Below are 17,626 nucleotides of genomic sequence, written 5' to 3' on the forward strand. Positions count from 1 at the left end.
TGAAAATGTGTTCCCTATCTTTCCTATTTCACTGCAAGGACTCCAAGGATGAGACTGGTTCTTCTATGTCTTGTACTCTCCTCTACATATGGAGCAGGCCTCTACTTCTGTTATCAGACAGGTTGAAGTTTGCATTCTGGTTTTACCATCACTAGCTAAGCAGGTGATGTCTATCTCCTGAATCTCTTTACCAGCAGATTGGGTTTGTTATGAGGATTAAGGAGGAGATCTCTGGAGGAGTCAAAGAACTGGAAGGTGCTCAGAAACAGTAGTAATTGTCAGAGGATAATTTCCTTATTTGTAATATGAAGATAATACCTTTGTCTTTAAAGAAACTCATAGTAATGTAATGAGAACTAAAAGAAGGAATAAGTAAGTGGAAATGAAAACTCATGAGTTCAGTTGGAGCCCTGTAAAGACTAGCTGGAGACATTCAAGGCCTGAAATGAGATATTAGACCAATGGTGCTTTGTTTAAAGTTTAACAAACCCTTCTCTGTTACTTATTGAGCTCGGTACTGCCTAGGACAGGCCTCAGGTGGATGTGAAAGACAGAAGACCACATCTCTTCTGGAGGAGATTTTTATCTAAATCTGGGAGGGTGGGGGTTCCGGTAGAGAAACAGACGTGAGGTATGTTCTTACTTGTCCATAATATTTCTCTTCTCTCTCAGGATGGATGATTCAGAGTCAGCAATTCACATAAAAAATATTGCACATGGAAAATATTACTGCCATTCTGTGGGGAAATAGTTTCTAAGTGCAGCAATCTGAAATTAATAACTTTCTCTGTGGAAACTCTCTTTGACAACATCTCCAGATGAAGCCAAAGAGTGCAATTTTTATAGCCTTGGATTATCTTTTCTGTCTGCTTGGCTTGCAGCAGGCACGGATCCATGAGTCAGAAATTCAGTTTTCCCCTTCACTGTACAGTTTGCTTGCCAACTGGAGACCTTATACAGCACTGACTCAGTTTCTCAACTTCCCAATTTACCCATCCATTGAATCAACACAAATCATCTCCATTTACTTATTAAAGGCTGTGGGGGGAACTCAGAGGGAAAAAAAAAAGACCAAGACTTCACTGTTAACACAAGACATTTTGGTTCAGGGTACCAGCAAAAGGATTAGGAAAGGGAGATTGGAAGCTGGACTTTTTTTTTTTTCTTTTGAGAGAAAATATTTCAGTGAGAAAGCCCAGTATTTATATTATGTTCATATCCAGGGAGTGTATCGCTGTTGAGGGAGAAAATAATTTAGGAAAGAAGTAGACGGGCAGGGTAGCAACATCTTTTCCACAAACGTCACCACGCCGTAGACATGCGTAAAGATGGCAGCTGTTGCACCAATAGCCATATGCGGCAGCACAGACATCTTTTTTATTCCTTCTTACGTGTAAATTTAGATAATCTGGGCAAAGAAATCTGGATTTCTACTTTCTGTTGGTGAGATTTTAAAGCATTTCAAATGAAACACTTTTTTCCTTATGTAAGACCATGAAGTAGGACATTTTGTATAGAATGATTCACTGTACCTTATTACACCTAAAAGTTGTTTCTCTGAATTAAAAACAGCTATGAGACAGAGTAAGGAGTGTACCACTTTGAGATTCTCAGACTGGCATCTTGCTGGATTTGCCCACTCCCCCAAAGTGTGAATATGAGAGGTTAACACTTGGATATTGGGACAGACCTGTAGGAGATTGGAAACCGGTAGAGATCTTAAAGTGAGGAAGATAAAGATCTAGAATCTTTATGGATTACAGTTGGCTCGTACATGTAGAAACCTCAGGGTAGTTTAAAAACACAGCTCTGTTCAAAAATATGTAGTCACCTAAGCTTGAAAATTAGAAGCTAAAACAATAATCATACTAATGCCAACCCTAGACTATTCACTCGGAAAGGCAATCAAGAAGAAAGAGGAATTGCAACAAGCTTCAAAAACTCAGGTTTTTCTGGGTTGGACATGTGGGTAGAAGCAATTCCAGGTGGCTGGGTATGACAGAAGGAAACAGCAGACCTCACATGCCTGCTGTATAGCCATGCTGCGCTGGATGCTGCGGGATATATAAAAATATTTAAGAGAGACATACTTTCCTCCTCACAGAGTTTATAATTGAGTTGCACGATAATAGTTAACAATGCTGGTTTCATTGGTTTACATTCCAGGTTTCCCCTCCCTAGCTCTGTGTTCTTGGGCAAGATATTTAATTTCTTCAAGCTTAATTTCCTCTTTTGGGAAACATTGGTTATTGTATCTCCCCTAGGGCAGTCCTGCCTGCCTCTTCCAGTCCTTCCGCAAAGCAACCTGTGGCTCCCTCACAGCCTTTGCACGTGTTCTCAGCTCTCAGCAGGGCTGAATCTTTGGAGTCTGGCCTTCCATGTCACCTCCTCAGAGAGCTTTTGGTTCAGAAAAGTATCATGTCCTGGCTCCTCGGTGGCTCGGTGGGTTAAGAGCCCAACTCCTGATTTCAGCTGCGATCTTGATCTCAGGGTTGTGAGTTCAAGCCGAGTTGGGCTCCAGGCCGGGTGGATTTATTTACATGCATGCATACATGGAAATAACATGTCTTATCCACAGATGAGGCTGTTAGAATACTAAAGGGCTGCACAAAAAGGAGAATGCTGTTATCATCATCCATCCTAAGTAGTGCTTGTTTGAGATCTTTACTAAAGGAGTTCTGGAGGGTGTAGTGTCAGGAAACTCTTCTGTAATGGGTCAGAGAGTAAGTATTTTAGGGATTGCTGGCCGTACCCAACATGGGAACGAACGGCTGTGCTCCGGTAAGACTTCATTTATGCACAATGAAACATGAATTTCTTCTGCTTTCCACCGCCACCGGACCGGTTGGCAGTCCCTGATCTAGGACGATGGCAGACAAGCCGGGGCTTGGACGAGAACCGAGCGGGTGCAGCGGTCCCAGGGAGCCCCGGTCGCGGCCGTGCCGGGGTGTCAGCCTCCCCGGGCGCCGACGGCCTCCTCCGCCGGGCCGCGGCCCCACGTCGCGGTGTGGGGAGGGCTAGAGGAGAGCGCTCGGGGAAGGCGCGGGGCTCGCTCGGGCCGCAGCTCGGCGCGCGGGACGCCGGCCGGACCCCACCCCGGGCGGCGGCTCGGCGGGGCGAGGCCGAGGCCGGGCCCGGGCGCGCGGCGGGGGCGGGGCGGGGCGGGGCGGGGCGGCGGCGCAGCGTCGTCGGCGGCGTCCCCGCCTCCTCCCCAGGGGCCGCGTCGGAGCCTCGGCGGCGGCGGCGCTCACAACCCGAGGAGGGCGGCTTGCCTGGAAGCGGCGGCGGCCACCGAGACCCACGCGAGGCGCGTCCCCTCGGCCTCCCCGCGCTCCCAGGCCGCAGCGCCCGCGCCCCTAGAGCTCGCTCGCCCGCTCGCCCGCCTTCCTCCTCTGCGGCCGGCTGCGCCATGGCGTTGGCGTTGGCGGCGCTGGCGGCGGTGGAGCCGGCCTGCGGCAGCCGGTACCAGCAGGTGAGCAGCGCCGAGTCCGGCCCGGCCCCCGGCCCCCGGCCCCCCGGCCCCCGCCGCCCCCGGCCCGCCCCCCTGCCCGCCGGCCACTTCTGGCGTCTCCGGCCCGGCCTGTGGCCGACGCGACGCCGCGGCTTGGCGGGCCTGGGCGGGCCGCGGGCTCGGAGTCGAGGCCGCCGCGGGCCCGGCCCGGCCCGGCCCGGCCCGGCCCTCCGCGACCCGGGGCGGCACCCGGGCGGCGGAAAACCTCCGGCCCGCGGCGTCGCCCCGCACTTCTCGCGGCGGGCGGGCCGCCGAGTCGGAGCCCGCGACCCTCGGGGCGGCGCCCACGCGGGGGCATGCAGTTTCCCTTTCTGCACCTCTGGTTTGATGTCATGGGGAAGAAGAGAAAGAAGGCGATGAAGCGTGAGATGGAAAAGGAAACTGGGTGGAGAGAAAAGATTAAAATCGCTGCCACTGCGGCCGACAGCTCCCCGTGACGAGATGCGATTGCTCGGGGGGTTTCAGAGCCTAGTCTGTTTGTCGAAACCCATCCCCCTCCTCCCCTCCCCCGCGCCTCTGTTTTAAGACAAAAGTCAAAAATGAGACGAGAGGCAAGTCTGCAGTTTGCAGTAGGTCTGGGAAAGGCGCTGTTTAGCTGGGGCAGTGCCCCGGAACGTCGTGAGCTCGCTGAAGGCTGCAGGGCGTGTGCCTGGGTGTGTGTTTTAAAAGCTTGGAAATGACGTTTAAGGAGATTTAATAGCATGGCTGGGGAGGAAATGTATAGGGATTGATTGGAGTATTATCCCGGTTATAATTTATAAATTGAGGCCCTAGGGAAAAGAGCTGCTTGTTCTACTAGCTGGGCTCCCCTCGGAAATTCAGAGACCATCTGCAGGATTTTTAGTGCTGTTTAACCTAACACATCTTAATTGTGGGAATTAAGCCAGGTAGGAACTGGTGTTGATTGGAACCGCTGATAACTGTTTGCGTTTTGTCCTATCAGATGTTTCTTGGTATAATTTGCATACAAATATCAGTCGTGCTTTTATGAAATTAGATGCCCTATCATTGATGATCTACAGCTTTGTATTTCAGAAATAACGAAAACCAGTCTGATTAAAACATCTAGATTAACTCAGTGCAGCCAGTTACCAGTTTGTTTTGCTGTCATCAGCCCTGTGTAGTAATTTCCTCCCTCCTCCAGCCGGACTTCTGAAATGACTGGTTAAGAATTTAGCTTCTTGGTTTCATAAACATGCCCAGACCGTGGCAATGCAGTTTAGTCCTCAGATCTCTCACAGCCTGTGGTCTGGCACATGCTTTTTTTTTTTTTTTTTTTGTATGACCTTGGGTGAGGGTTTCTCCCTGCTTTAATAAAATACAAATGACAGATGTCACTTAACTGTCACCAGAGTGTTCAAAAATCACTTGTACCCCACACTGTGATCTAATTCATTCTTTTCATCCTGTTTTGTAAAAGGCAAACAAGGAAAAAGCTGTGGCTTTTCTTTGTACTGCCATCTTCTTGAGCTATTAGGTAATGCTGACATATTGCTGGAATACAAAAAATTTGGTGGAGTATCAAAACTATGTATTCCTTGGTGTAATATTTATATTTAACAGCTTTAAATATGCAGAATTGAGGTGTGTCAGGGACAGGTCATCTTTATTTTATTTTTGAAAATCATTATGTTGAAGAAATAACCTCCAAAAAACAGCATGAAAAAAATAATCTTCCTAGAAAAATTGCAAAATATGAAAGCTACCCCCCCTAAAAAAAAAACCCACAGTAAAAATTTATCACCCATAGGTAACCAAAATTAGTATTTTGATGTGTATCTTTGTGGACTTATAGGTATGTAAATATACATAAATATAAATCAGTATACATGTGTACAGATAAGGAAAGCTAATATTGACTGAGCATTTACTATGTGCCAATCACGGTACTGAGGACTTTACATCCATTATTTCCCTAATCCTCATGGAACTCCCATGAGGCAAGGTTTGGTATTATTGTATAGATGACAAAGTCAAGACTCCAAGAGGCTCATTAACTTGCTCAAGGTCACAGCCTCTAAGTAGTGATTACAAGGATAAATACACACTCACCTACTTAAAACACAGGCTCATGTTCCAAATATAGGCATGTGCATTAGCATATATATATGTGCATATATATTTTCTCATGTATCCATGGATATATATACAGGCACATCTTTGTACACATGTACCATTCCACGAGCCCCCTGGTTTTACTTGTACACATTTTGTGCATATGTGCACATGTATACATTTATACATCCACTGTGCCCATATGTGTCATGTTCTCAGACACATGTGCATTCACAAGTTTGCATGTACATGTATTTGTTCACATGTATGTACAGAGGCATATAGATGTATAAAATAGGGTAGTATTTTCATGTCTGCATTGCATGTAACTGGTTGTACATAGTTCAAGTCAGTTGCCTATTGTTGGCCACTAAGTGTGTTCATAATTTTTTTATTCACTGAAGTTTCTTTTGTGTACATCTATATCTCTTTTCCTGAGTATAAATTTTTATTTATTTTTATTTTTTTTAATGAACCATTTTTTTAAAAATTTTTATTTATTTATGATAGTCACACAGAGAGAGAGAGAGGCAGAGACATAGGCAGAGGGAGAAGCAGGCTCCATGCACCGGGAGCCCGACGTGGGACTCGATCCCGGGTCTCCAGGATCGCGCCCTGGGCCAAAGGCAGGCGCCAAACCGCTGCGCCACCCAGGGTTCCCTATAAATTTTTAGATGTGGAAATGCTTGGTCAGAGAGTATACATACATATTTAAAAGGCTTTTGCATTATAGAATGTTGATGAATTGTTCAGGCAACTTGATAGGAGCATGATACTCTAGTCACAAAAGGCAGTTCTGACTTCTTGATCTGGTTCATCAAATAGAGCTGGTTCTCTAGTAAATAAATGCAGTGGAAGACTGTGTGATTCATTACTAAATGCAAACACAGTTTTGCCTTTATGATTTCTTTTATTGGTAGTGCACTACGCACAACTTGAATTTAGCATTGTGACAGACTGCACAGAAAGCCTGGGCTCATAGGTTCCTGTGGCTTTATTTTTTCTTGTTTTTTGCAGCTGAGATTTTTATATTCAGATATTCAGAAGCACTGTTTCAGAAAGGTGTGTGTGTAGGCAGGCCCCATGTTGAGAAATCTGTAATACGTCACCGTCTCTCCAGACATTTATTCCTTTTCAACCGTTCCAAGCCCTCTGCCTCACTGGAATATGTCTTTGCCTATTTTATGAATTTTGCCAAATACTTCCTGAAATGTTTTGAGATCTTTGGATTTGAATCTAATCTAAGGAGGCCACGATGACACTGCCATATAGGCTTCAAAATAGACTAGGATGTTTTGTTTTAGGCTTACTGCTTGCTGAAGAAGTTACCCACTTGTAAGCATCATTAATAAGTTTGTAATGTAGTCTGATGACCTTGTAGAGCTGCGCTGGGAATGCTACCTTTTTAGATAAATTCTCAGGATTGTGGAGGAAGGTTTTCATAGATCAGGGAAAGAATTTCTTTTCTGCCAGGCCAAACCATATTTATGCAGAAGTGTTAGATCACGATCCTGGAGGAAGGAGTGAAAAGCACCCATGTGGTTTCATCTTTTTAGTTTGAAAAGTTGTAATTATATCTAGGAATGCCCCTTAGAGTGTTATGTCAAGATTTTGAGATTATTTTGCTGTATTTGTGGCCTATTCCAATGATCAAAGAAGACTTTTCCAAAAATATTGAGATGAGTAGAATTGTTTTTTTTGAACTTTAAAAAATTGTCATAAAAATATATAAAATTTACCATTTTGGCCATTTTTAAGTGTACAGTTCATTGGCATTAAATACATTCACATTATTGGGCAGCCCTCACCACCACCCATTTTCAGAACTATTTCACCTTCCCCTGCTGAAACTCCATACCCATTAAACAATAACTCCCCTTTTCCCCTTTCCTAGCCCCCATAGCCATCATTCTATTTTCTATGAACTTAATTACTCTACCTCAGATAAATGAAATTATATGGTATTTGTCCTTTTGTGACTGGCTTATTTCACTTAGCTTCATAGCCTCCAGGTTTACCCAAGTTGTACCACCTGTCAGAATTTCCTCCCATTTTAAGGCTGACTAGTACTATATGCATGTAGCATATTTTGTTTACCCTTTTTTTTTTTTTTTCATCCATTGGTGCACAGTTGCAGTGGTTCTGCCTTTTGGCCATTGTAAATAATGCTGCTGTGAATATAGGTATACAGGTGTTCTTTTGAGGCTCAGCTTTCAGTCCTTTTGGTTTATATGCTCAAGTAGAATTACTGGTTCAATGGTAATGCTATTTTTAAATTCTTTATTTAAAAAATACAGTTTTCTGTAGTACAGACACCATTTTACATTCCTACCAGCAGTGCATCAGAGTTCCAATTTTTTTTTCTTTTAAGGATTTTATTTATTTATTCATGAGAGACACACAGAAAGGGAGAGGCAGAGACACAGGCAGAGGGAGAAGCAGGCTCCATGCAGGGAGCCGGACGTGGGACTCGATCCCGGGTCTCCAGGATCACACCCTGGGCTGAAGGCAGCGCTAAACCGCTGAGCCACCCGGGGTGCCCCAGAGTTCCAATATTTTTGGGTGGGAGTGGAAGGGTTTCCAATTTTAAATATCTTCATCAACCCTTGTTATTTTATTTTTTAAAGATTTTATTTATTTATGAGACAGAGAGAGAGGCAGAGACATAGGCAGAGGTAGATGCAGGCTCCATGCAGGGAGCCTGATATGGGACTCGATCCTGGGTCTCCAAGACCAGGCCCTGGGCTGAAGGCGGCGCTAAACCGCTGAGCCACCAGGACTGCCCTTTTGATAAAGCCATCCTAATGGTCATGAAGTCTTTCAGTGTAGTTTTGATTTACATTTCCCTAATGATTAGTGATACTGAGAATTTTTTTATGTGCTTATTGGCAGTTTGTGTATCTTCTTTGGAGAAATACATGTTCAAGTCCTTTACCCATTTTTGAATTGGGCTGTTTGCTTTTTTATTCAGTTGTAGGAGTAGAGTCATTTTTTTTCTTTTTTTTCCCCTTTTTAAACAGATTTTATTTATTTATTTGAGAGAGAATGATCACGAACAGGGGTAAGGGCAGAGGGAGAGGCAGACTCCCCACTGAGCAGGGAGCCCAATGAGGGGCTCAATCCGGGGACCCTCGGATAACCACCTGAGCCAAGGGCAGACACTTAAATGGACTGAGCCTCCTGGGTGCCAAGTAGAGTCATTTCTTAATAACGTTTGTTTACATTTCAACTTTTTACTATGAAAATTCCACACGTATACTAAAACATGGTGTAATAAATCTAATGCAGTCATCACCCAGCTCCCGCAGTCATCAACAAATGGGTAATGTTTCATTTATACTCCCCACCATTATTTTGAGACAAAACCTAGAAATCATGTCATTATAGTCATAAATGTTTTTGTGTGTGACTCTAATAAAAGATGTAAGCAGTTAGTATCACATGAAAAATGAATTATGAGAGCTCTTTTGTAATCTATTAAGAGTAGAGAAACAGGATTTGTGTCAGGATCTGTAGATCTACAACTGTGATTCGTATGTGACTCCCTCTTGGTAAGCAGTGAGTGTTTTTTTGTAGCAGTGATGGATTCTTGAATCTTGCTGACCCATTCTTAATTTTCTTGCCTGCACCTGCTGGTGACCACTTGTTAGGGGAGATTTAATTGGTTTTATCATTCTCTCTTTGCACTGGAAACGGCAGAACTCCTTAGTGTGGGTAGGGACTAAGGCCCAGCTGAGGAAATCCTGGCATCATCTCAGCTGATACCACCTGCTGGTTTGCCTGCACATGACTTCAAATTACTTTATGCTAGACACAGATGGTATCACATTACTTTACATAAAATTATATTATAAAATAAATCCTACTATATGAGAGTGAATTTGTACTCTTATTAATAAAAAAGGGAAGGCTTAAAAAAAAAAGGGAAGGCTTGAAGAGGTTCAAGTGCCATCTTGTGATTTATCTGTTCTCGGGGCTTTAAAATAATTATTTGGTTTCTTAATAATTTACTCTTATTGTCGTTGAACAAGTACAGCTGTTGAGTGGCACCATATTCTTGTGGTAGTAGATGGTGCCCGTTTAGATAAAGCAGCCTCAAACACTTTGATTAGAGACTGATGCTGATGATAAGCTTAATGGTCTTATCTTTGTTCTCAAATCATTTTATACAATATAGGCAGTTGGTAAATACCATATATTGAATCTGTTGAGCCTTATATACTCCAATTGTAATTGCTTCTAGTGGCTGTCTAGATAGAAGAGCACTATGTGTTGTTGCCTTCAGCAAGTATAGTAATAAAGTGAGTGTTATTAGACCTCACTTAGCACTTCTGCTGTTAAAATGACTCATTTTTTTCTGAGTAACACAATTTATTCTATTGAAAGTTATAAATACTAGGTCTAAATACTAATCAAATTTAACAATGTTTCTAGTGAAATATTTTCTTAGTGGTTCAAACAGTTCCTGTCACATGTATGTTTCTTATCCACCTTAACGATTTTTCATATTAACATATTTTCTTTTAAATTCACATGTTGCACTAATATCAGTTCCTAGTTAATGAGCTGCTTGAATGTGGCTTGGAGGTTTTTCTGGAAATTGATAGTTTATGAATAGAAATACCCAGGCTTAGCGAGTGGTGTCTGTTCAACAACGGTTTGATTTTATTTGTTATTCGGTGTTTAAATGTGGCATTTAAAATTAAACACTGGGACGCCTGGGTGGCTCAGCGGTTGAGCGTCTGCCTTCAGCCCAGGGCGTGATCCTGGAGTCCCGGGATCGAGTCCCATATTGGGCTCCCTGCATGGAGCCTGATTCTCCCTCTGCCTGTATCTCTGCCTCTCTCTCTTTCTCTGTGTCTCTCATGAATAAATAAATACAATATTTAAAAATAAATAAAATTAAACACTTCTTGTTATGCAATAGTACATAGATACTCTTCATATACTAGAGTCAAACAGTACACTTGTAAAGGAAAGCTTGATTTCCCTTCCCTTCCAGTCTCTTCTGAGGTCTGTTTAAGTTGGTGTGCATTCTTCAGGCATTAATAATTTTTTTCCCTTTGCTTTTTAAAACAAGTTTTAAAAAAATGTTTAAAAATAACCTTTAATTTTTGTAATGTTTTTAGATTTTCAGAAACATTGAAAAGACAGTAGTTTCCATGTACCCCAGACCCAGTTTTCCCACGTTAGCATGATATGTTTGTGGCATTAATGAACCAATACTGACACGTTATTAACTAAACTCCATAAAAGTATGCAGTTATCCGGATTTTTGTTTTTTAATCTAAGGACCTTTTTTTGTGTTTCACAGTCCCATACAGGTTACCACATTACATTTGGTTGTCATGTTACTTTAGGGTCCTCTTGGCTGTAATAGTTTCTCACATTTTCCTTGTTTTTGATGACCTTGACAATTTTGAGGAGTTTTGGTCAAGTGTTTATATAGACTGTCCCTTAAATGGGATTTTTTTTTTCAGATTTATTGAGAAATAATTGACATACATCACTATATAAGTTTAAGGCTTACAGCATGGTGGTTTGGTTTTACATATATTGTGAGCCAATTAAAATAGGTTTACCTAACATCCATCTGCTCATATAGTTGATTGGATTTGTCTGAATCTTTTCATGATCAAACTGGGTTTGTGGGTTTTGGTGAGGAAGACCACAGAGGTAAAGTGGCATTTCCATCACATCATACCAAGAATATGCACAACCAGCATGACTTAACACTGTTGATGTTGACCTTGATCACCTGGCTGACATAGTATTTGTGAAGTTCCTCTGCTGTAAAATTACTCTTCCCCACTCCCCACCTTTTCATACTGTGCTCTTTGAAAGGAAGTCACTATGTACAATATACACTTTAGGATTGAAGAGTTATGTTCCACCTTGTGGAGGGCAGAGAATTACTCAGAATTTTTCTGCATGGGATGTTTGTCTCTTCCCATTGATTTAGTCATTTCAGAATGGACTCTTTTTTTTTCCTTTGGGTTATAATCCAATACTGATTTATTTTGTGGCTCAGGTTTTTGCAGTTTTGGCCATTGGGACTCTTTCAGTTGGCACTTGTGTCTCTCTGACGTGGTTCCATCATTTTGGGTTTTTTTGAAGCACTTCCTCACTTTTGGCATTAGTATTGTGTATATTTTCTGTGCTATCCTGGAATCAGCCATTTTTCTAAGGAGGCCTTGCTCTTTTTATTGGAGAATGGTACTAGAAACCAAGGTCTGTGCTCATTGCTACTAGGGTGTCATTGCTTCTTTGCCTTCGAAGTTAACAGAGTAAAGAAATACATGTGTGTATACATATCTGTAAGCATATCAATATGTAAGCTGTATCTATATTAAACTAACTAACTAACTCTAATCCATTGCTACATGGACCACTCTAGACTCCTGCCCTGGCCTGTCTGTAAACTCCCACTTCAGCAGTGAGAAACTTTGCTCCCACCACCCACCATCCATTTACTTAACTCTTCAATTCTAACAAATGTGTGCAGTGGTGTCAGAATTGTTAACCTACACCTCTGTGGTAAACACTTTTATCAACTAGAGGACAAGGCTGTATATACAGTTTCTTTTGCATTTAGTCTTACAGACTGTACTCATTTCCAAAGTTCCTGAGGTACTTTGGTCAGCACCTTTCCCTTCACCTTTGGTGGGTTGTTTGATACATTTATAATAGATTGCTAAGAAAAATAATAGGAGTAATTTCTCTTTTTTTCCCCAAAGTTTTTGTTAATAATCACGATTTGCTTTTTAAAAAATTCCTTTAACAAGAAATTTCCTTACTTGGAAATAGTTTCAACTTACAAGTTGCAAGAATAGTATAAAATTATACCTATAGGGCAGTGCCGGTGGCTCAGTGGTTTAGCGCCGCGTTCAACCCGGGGCATGATCCGGGAGATCCTGGATCTCCTGCATGGAGCCTGCTTCTCCCTCTGCCTGTGTCTCTGCCTTTCTCTCTCTCTATGTCTCTCATGAATAAATAAATAAAATCTTTAAAAAAATAAAAAAAAGATTTATAAAGATCTATAAAAAAAGAAATGACATCTTTAAAAAAATTAAAATAAAAATAAAATAATACCTATATATTTATTGCTCACATTCACCTTAAATGTTAAGGTATGATTAACTATGAATACAGTGCTATAGAAATTGAAAGCACACTGTAGGTAAAACCCAAGTCCCTTTAGCTTCATAATCCTTTCTCTATAGAATTCTGTGCTGCTTTTGCGATTTACTTTTTTATTAAATTATTTTTAACTTATTTTGTCCTTTTGAAATTTAGATGAAATATTGTAGACTGGGGAATCAGGAATAGAGTGTTCTTAGTATTTTGAAGCTTTCATTTTAGTAGTTTTATGTTATAGCATCCAAACTTTTCATATAATTTTGCATTAATAAGCAGAGGGTTTTTAAAATATTTTTTTATTTTTTTTTTCATTTGATAGAGAGCACAAGAGGGAGAGGGAGTGGCTGGCTCCCTGGTCAGTGGGGAGCTGACATAGGGCTCAGTCCCAGGACCCAGGATTATGACCCAAGCCAAAGGCAGACACTTCATGGACTGAGCTACCCAGGCACACCCTGTTTACAGTAATCTCTGTACCCAGCATGGGGCTGGAACTCATGACTCGGAGATCAAGAGTTGCATGTTTTACCAACTGAGCCAGCCAGGAGCCCCAATAAGCAGTTTTTGAAGCTTATAATGTAGACTTTAGTATCTGGAAGGTTCATTTTGGACACGAAGTAGAGACTGATTCAGGAGAACTTAAAAGACTTTATTAAAACATCTAATCAGTAATAATAGTCCAGCCTCTGTCATGAAGTAAGAGATAATGTGACTGTGGGTGAGAATTTTAACCTCTTTTTAGCCTTATTTGGTCTTTTGAAAAATGAAATAGTTGGACCATATCACTTTGATTCCTTCCAGCTTTATAATTGATTTTTTTGTGTGTGTAGAAACTGGTGGCTTTGATCCTAAGAGATGGCATTCTATTGATGATTCAGGAAACTTCTTTTGTGATCAGTAATTAATTATTTTTTAAAAGACTTTATTTATTTATTCATGAGAGGCAGAGACACAGGCAGAGGGAGAAGCAGGCTCCATGCAGGGAGCCCAACGTGGGACCGATCCCGGGACCCCAGGATCACACCCTGGGCGGAAGGCAGGTGCTAAACCACTGAGCCACCCAGGGCCCCGAGTAATTATTTTTAAAAGTGATGTCAGTAAATATAAATGGTTGTTGAGTTTATGCTAAAAGATAAAAGAAATTATACATTGTTTAAAAATATAGAAAATAGGGCAGCCCAGGTGGCTCAGGCATACGTCAGGTGTGATCCTGAAGACCCGGGATCGAGTCCCACGTTGGACTCCCAGCATAGAGCCTGCTTCTCCCCCTGCCTGTGTCTCTGCCTCTCTCTGTCTGTGTCTCTCATGAGTAAATAAATAAAATCTTAAAAAAAATAAAAATAAAAATACAGAAAATATCTCAATATATTTTCAAAAAGGGTCACTCAGTAAAGAATACCATTTCATAATTTTATAGTACTAATTTTAAGTCTTCTGGTCACTGTCAAACATTGTATATCATAGCAAAAAAATTAATAATGCTTTTAGAAATTAGGAGAAGTAATTAATAATTATGACTTTTTCAAATAAACTTTTTTTGTTGGGGGGGTGTGAGGCAGAGGGAGAGAGAGAATCCCAAGTAGGCTCCATGCCCAACACAGAGCCTGATGGGGAGGGGGGGGGCTCTATCACATGACCTTGAGATTATGACTCGATCCAAAATCAAGAGTGGAATGCTTAACTGACTAAGCCACCAGGGACCCCAATAAACTTAATTTTTTTAAGAGCAATTTTAGGTTCACCATAAAAGCATCACCCACTGTCATACAAGTTTATTACTTCATGACAGAAGCTGGACTTTATTATTACCAGTTAGATGGGGGTTTTTGTTTGTTTGTTTTAAAGATTTTATTTTCAAGTAACCTCTACATCCAATATGGGGCTGGAATTTACAACCTCAAGATCCAGACTCACACATTTCACCATTTGAACCAGCCAGGTTCCCCTGCTTAGATGTTTTAATAAAGTCCTTGTAAATGTGAGAAAAATAGTAATTTTTAAAATTCTGTAACTTTTTTTTTTTTTAAGAAGCTGGCTGAGCTCTAGTATTCTCATTGATTGCCTTTAGTAGTTGCATTTTCAGAAGTTTTAAAATTCTCATGTTATTCTTGAAACAGAACTATGATTTGAGGGTAATTTTTAGTTGAGGATCTTATACATGATTGATGGTTAATATTAGGTTGTTTTCAACAGTTTGTCCTTGTGTAGGTGATTGTGTTTTCAGATGTAGTATTTTAATGTGTGCTTAAAATCATGTATGTGAGGGTAGGCTGCGTTAATTCTCTTAGACATGTTTGCCCAGTTTCATTTTAGGTGACTAAGTGAGATGACCAGCGTTAAGTGATCTTGTGAGTTTCACAGCTATTTTGCCACCTTTTGGCTGTGGCCGAAAGGACTAGCTGAGTAGATGGGGAGAAAGTTTATGGGGGGCATGTAAGGTATTCATTGGCTTTTAGCATCTGCTATTATTTGGAAGGTTAAAATCTCTTTTTATGTATCAGGTTTAATGTAATCCAAATGCCATTTTAAGTTTGACTTCACATTTTTGTGAAACATTAAAGTGAGAATCTATAATTGTGTTTAACAGGATTTCAACAATTACCAGGGCATACCTTCTAACACTGATTTTGTATTTATCTTAGCAGATTGCTTTATTATTTAACTGTCTCTGGTTAATGCTGTAGTTATTTGTGGAAAGGAACTTTGCTTTTCCCTTTAAAAAATAAAGACTGATTTTCAGATACTACCCTGATACTACAGAAAAGTAATTTAATGAAGAGAAATTCCACCATGCAGTGAGTAAAAAGGTTATTCGATTATTTGTATTCACTCATAAGGCTAGAAGGATATCCAAAAGATGGGATTATGGTGGTTTTTATTTTCTTCTCTATATTTTTGCTTCGTGAGTGATTCAAGAGAATGTATTGTGGTCTTGACATAATATTAATTACATTCAGCGAGTGAGATCATCATTTTAAGATGGAAGAGCTCATCTGGTTTCAGGTAAGAAGCTTCTGAGAAGATGAAACAACTTGGCCTTGAAAAGGATGAGCAAGATGTAGATAGGAGAGACAAGGATTTGGGAGAAGAGGTGGCACTCATGATTTGTGGTTTCCAACGGGAAACGTGTTTCAGGTCCTAGAGTGCATCGCCCACTCTGGTCTGGAGGCCTCTTCTCACTCTGTCCTCTCCCTGGATTGCTCCCTTCCTCCTAGCCCCTATTTTAGTTAGGTAGTCTGTCCTAAGGGGAGTTTGAGGAGCTCCCCCCCAATTAGGTTAGTTTCCCTTGAACAGAGAGGTTCCCCTTTTGTGACATAGTTTATGATCACTTTTTTTTTTTTTTAAGGTTTTATTTATTTATTCATGAGACACACAGAGAGAGAGGCAGAGACACAGGCAGAGGGAGAAGCAGGCTCCACGCAGGGAGCCCGACATGGGACTCAATCCCAGGTTTCCCAGGATCACGCCCTGGACTGAAGGCGGTGCTAAACCACTGAGCCACCCGAACTGTCCCTCATTTAGTTTTTATATCAAAGTTATACACGCAGATAGTTAAGAGTCAAATCTTATGAGCTTGTTACTAAAAAACAGTAATCTTCTGTTTACTTGCCTCTGCTTCTTAGCTCTTTTAGCCTTTTTTCTTTCAGCTGCTTCTTTTGCCATCATCTTGTTATTATCCTTGTAGTTAAAGAAATTTTATAGTGTGCTACTTCTTGATTTTTCAGTTTTCACTGTTTAAAAAATTGACTTAACTGCTCTGAGGTATAAGATTTGGTCTTTTACCTCCTTCCCACAGCTGCATATACTCCTACTTCCTGTCTCTTCATTTTTCTGATATGGTTGTATCCATTTTGTGGTTAGATCAATATTCAGCATTTACAGTAATTGAAAATAATAGACACTGTTTCACAGCTGAGATATTTGGTATACTGTGATTACTTGTCTTTGCCTGAATAGTACTTTATTTTCCTTGAAGTTAATAGTTATTTTCGGGGTGAAGGGGATGCATAGAATAGGTGATGGGGATTAAAGAGTACACTTGTGATGAGCACCTGGAATGTATGGAAGTTTTTTTTTTTTTTTTTTAATTTATTTTTTAATTTTTATTTATTTATGATAGTCACAGAGAGAGAGAGGCAGAGACACAGGCAGAGGGAGAAGCAGGCTCCATGCACCGGGAGCCCGATGTGGGATTCGATCCTGGGTCTCCAGGATCGCGCCCTGGGCCAAAGGCAGGCGCCAAACCGCTGCGCCACTCAGAGATCCCTGTATGGAAGTTTTGAATCAGTGTATTATACACCTGAAACTAATATTATACTGTATCTTTACTGGAATTAAAATAAATTTTCAAAAGTATTTTTTTGTTCGCTTCATTTCTGTGTACACAGAATAATTTGCTAATAGCACTAATTCCTCCTTAGGCTCTTAACTAATACAACCTCATAGGTATTTTTTTGATATGTTCAGGTACGTCAGGTATTTTATTGATACTACTGAAGGTGGAGAGGGATCTTTACTGGCCTTTTGACCTATTCTAGTAGGTTGCCCCCAAGGTCTGCTGTTTAGTTATCATTCTGGGGGATTCCTTTCCCAGGGTTTTTAATTGAAGCCCCTTTTCTTTTCTTTCTTTCTTTTTTTTAAAAAATATTTTATTTATTCATGAGAGACACAGAGGCAGAGACACAGGCAGAGGGAGAAGCAGGCTCCATGCAGGGAGCCTGACGTGGGACTCGATCCCGGGTCTCCAGGATCACACCCTGGGCTGAAGGCGGCGCTAAACCGCTGAGCCACCCAGACTGCCCTAAAGCCCCTTTTCTTGATTCAGTTCTTTCTCTGTTGATTTACTGCCTCATTTTCCTACTACACAGCCTCTACTATATTTCTGAGAAAGAATGCATGAGAAGTTAAGCACCGCCCCCCCCC

At 41.2% G+C, this 17,626-nt stretch overlaps 1 protein-coding gene across 2 annotated transcripts in view; it reads left to right on the forward strand.

Annotated features, from left to right (window-relative positions):
• Positions 1–3,221: 3,221 nt before the first annotated feature.
• Positions 3,222–17,626, forward strand: part of NDFIP1 (Nedd4 family interacting protein 1) — a 51,897-nt gene continuing 37,492 nt past the window's right edge. The window contains exon 1 of one of the 2 annotated variants that reach the window (XM_038530476.1): positions 3,222–3,472. In XM_038530476.1, coding sequence (XP_038386404.1) covers positions 3,410–3,472 — 63 coding nt within the window. In that variant the 5' untranslated portion in view covers positions 3,222–3,409. The remainder of the gene's footprint in view (positions 3,473–17,626) is intronic. The other variant, XM_038530474.1, reaches the window with a different exon arrangement.

The sequence above is a fragment of the Canis lupus genome, chromosome 2 (genome assembly GCF_011100685.1).
Source record: "Canis lupus familiaris isolate Mischka breed German Shepherd chromosome 2, alternate assembly UU_Cfam_GSD_1.0, whole genome shotgun sequence".
In the NCBI taxonomy this organism is placed as follows: Eukaryota; Metazoa; Chordata; class Mammalia; order Carnivora; family Canidae; genus Canis; species Canis lupus.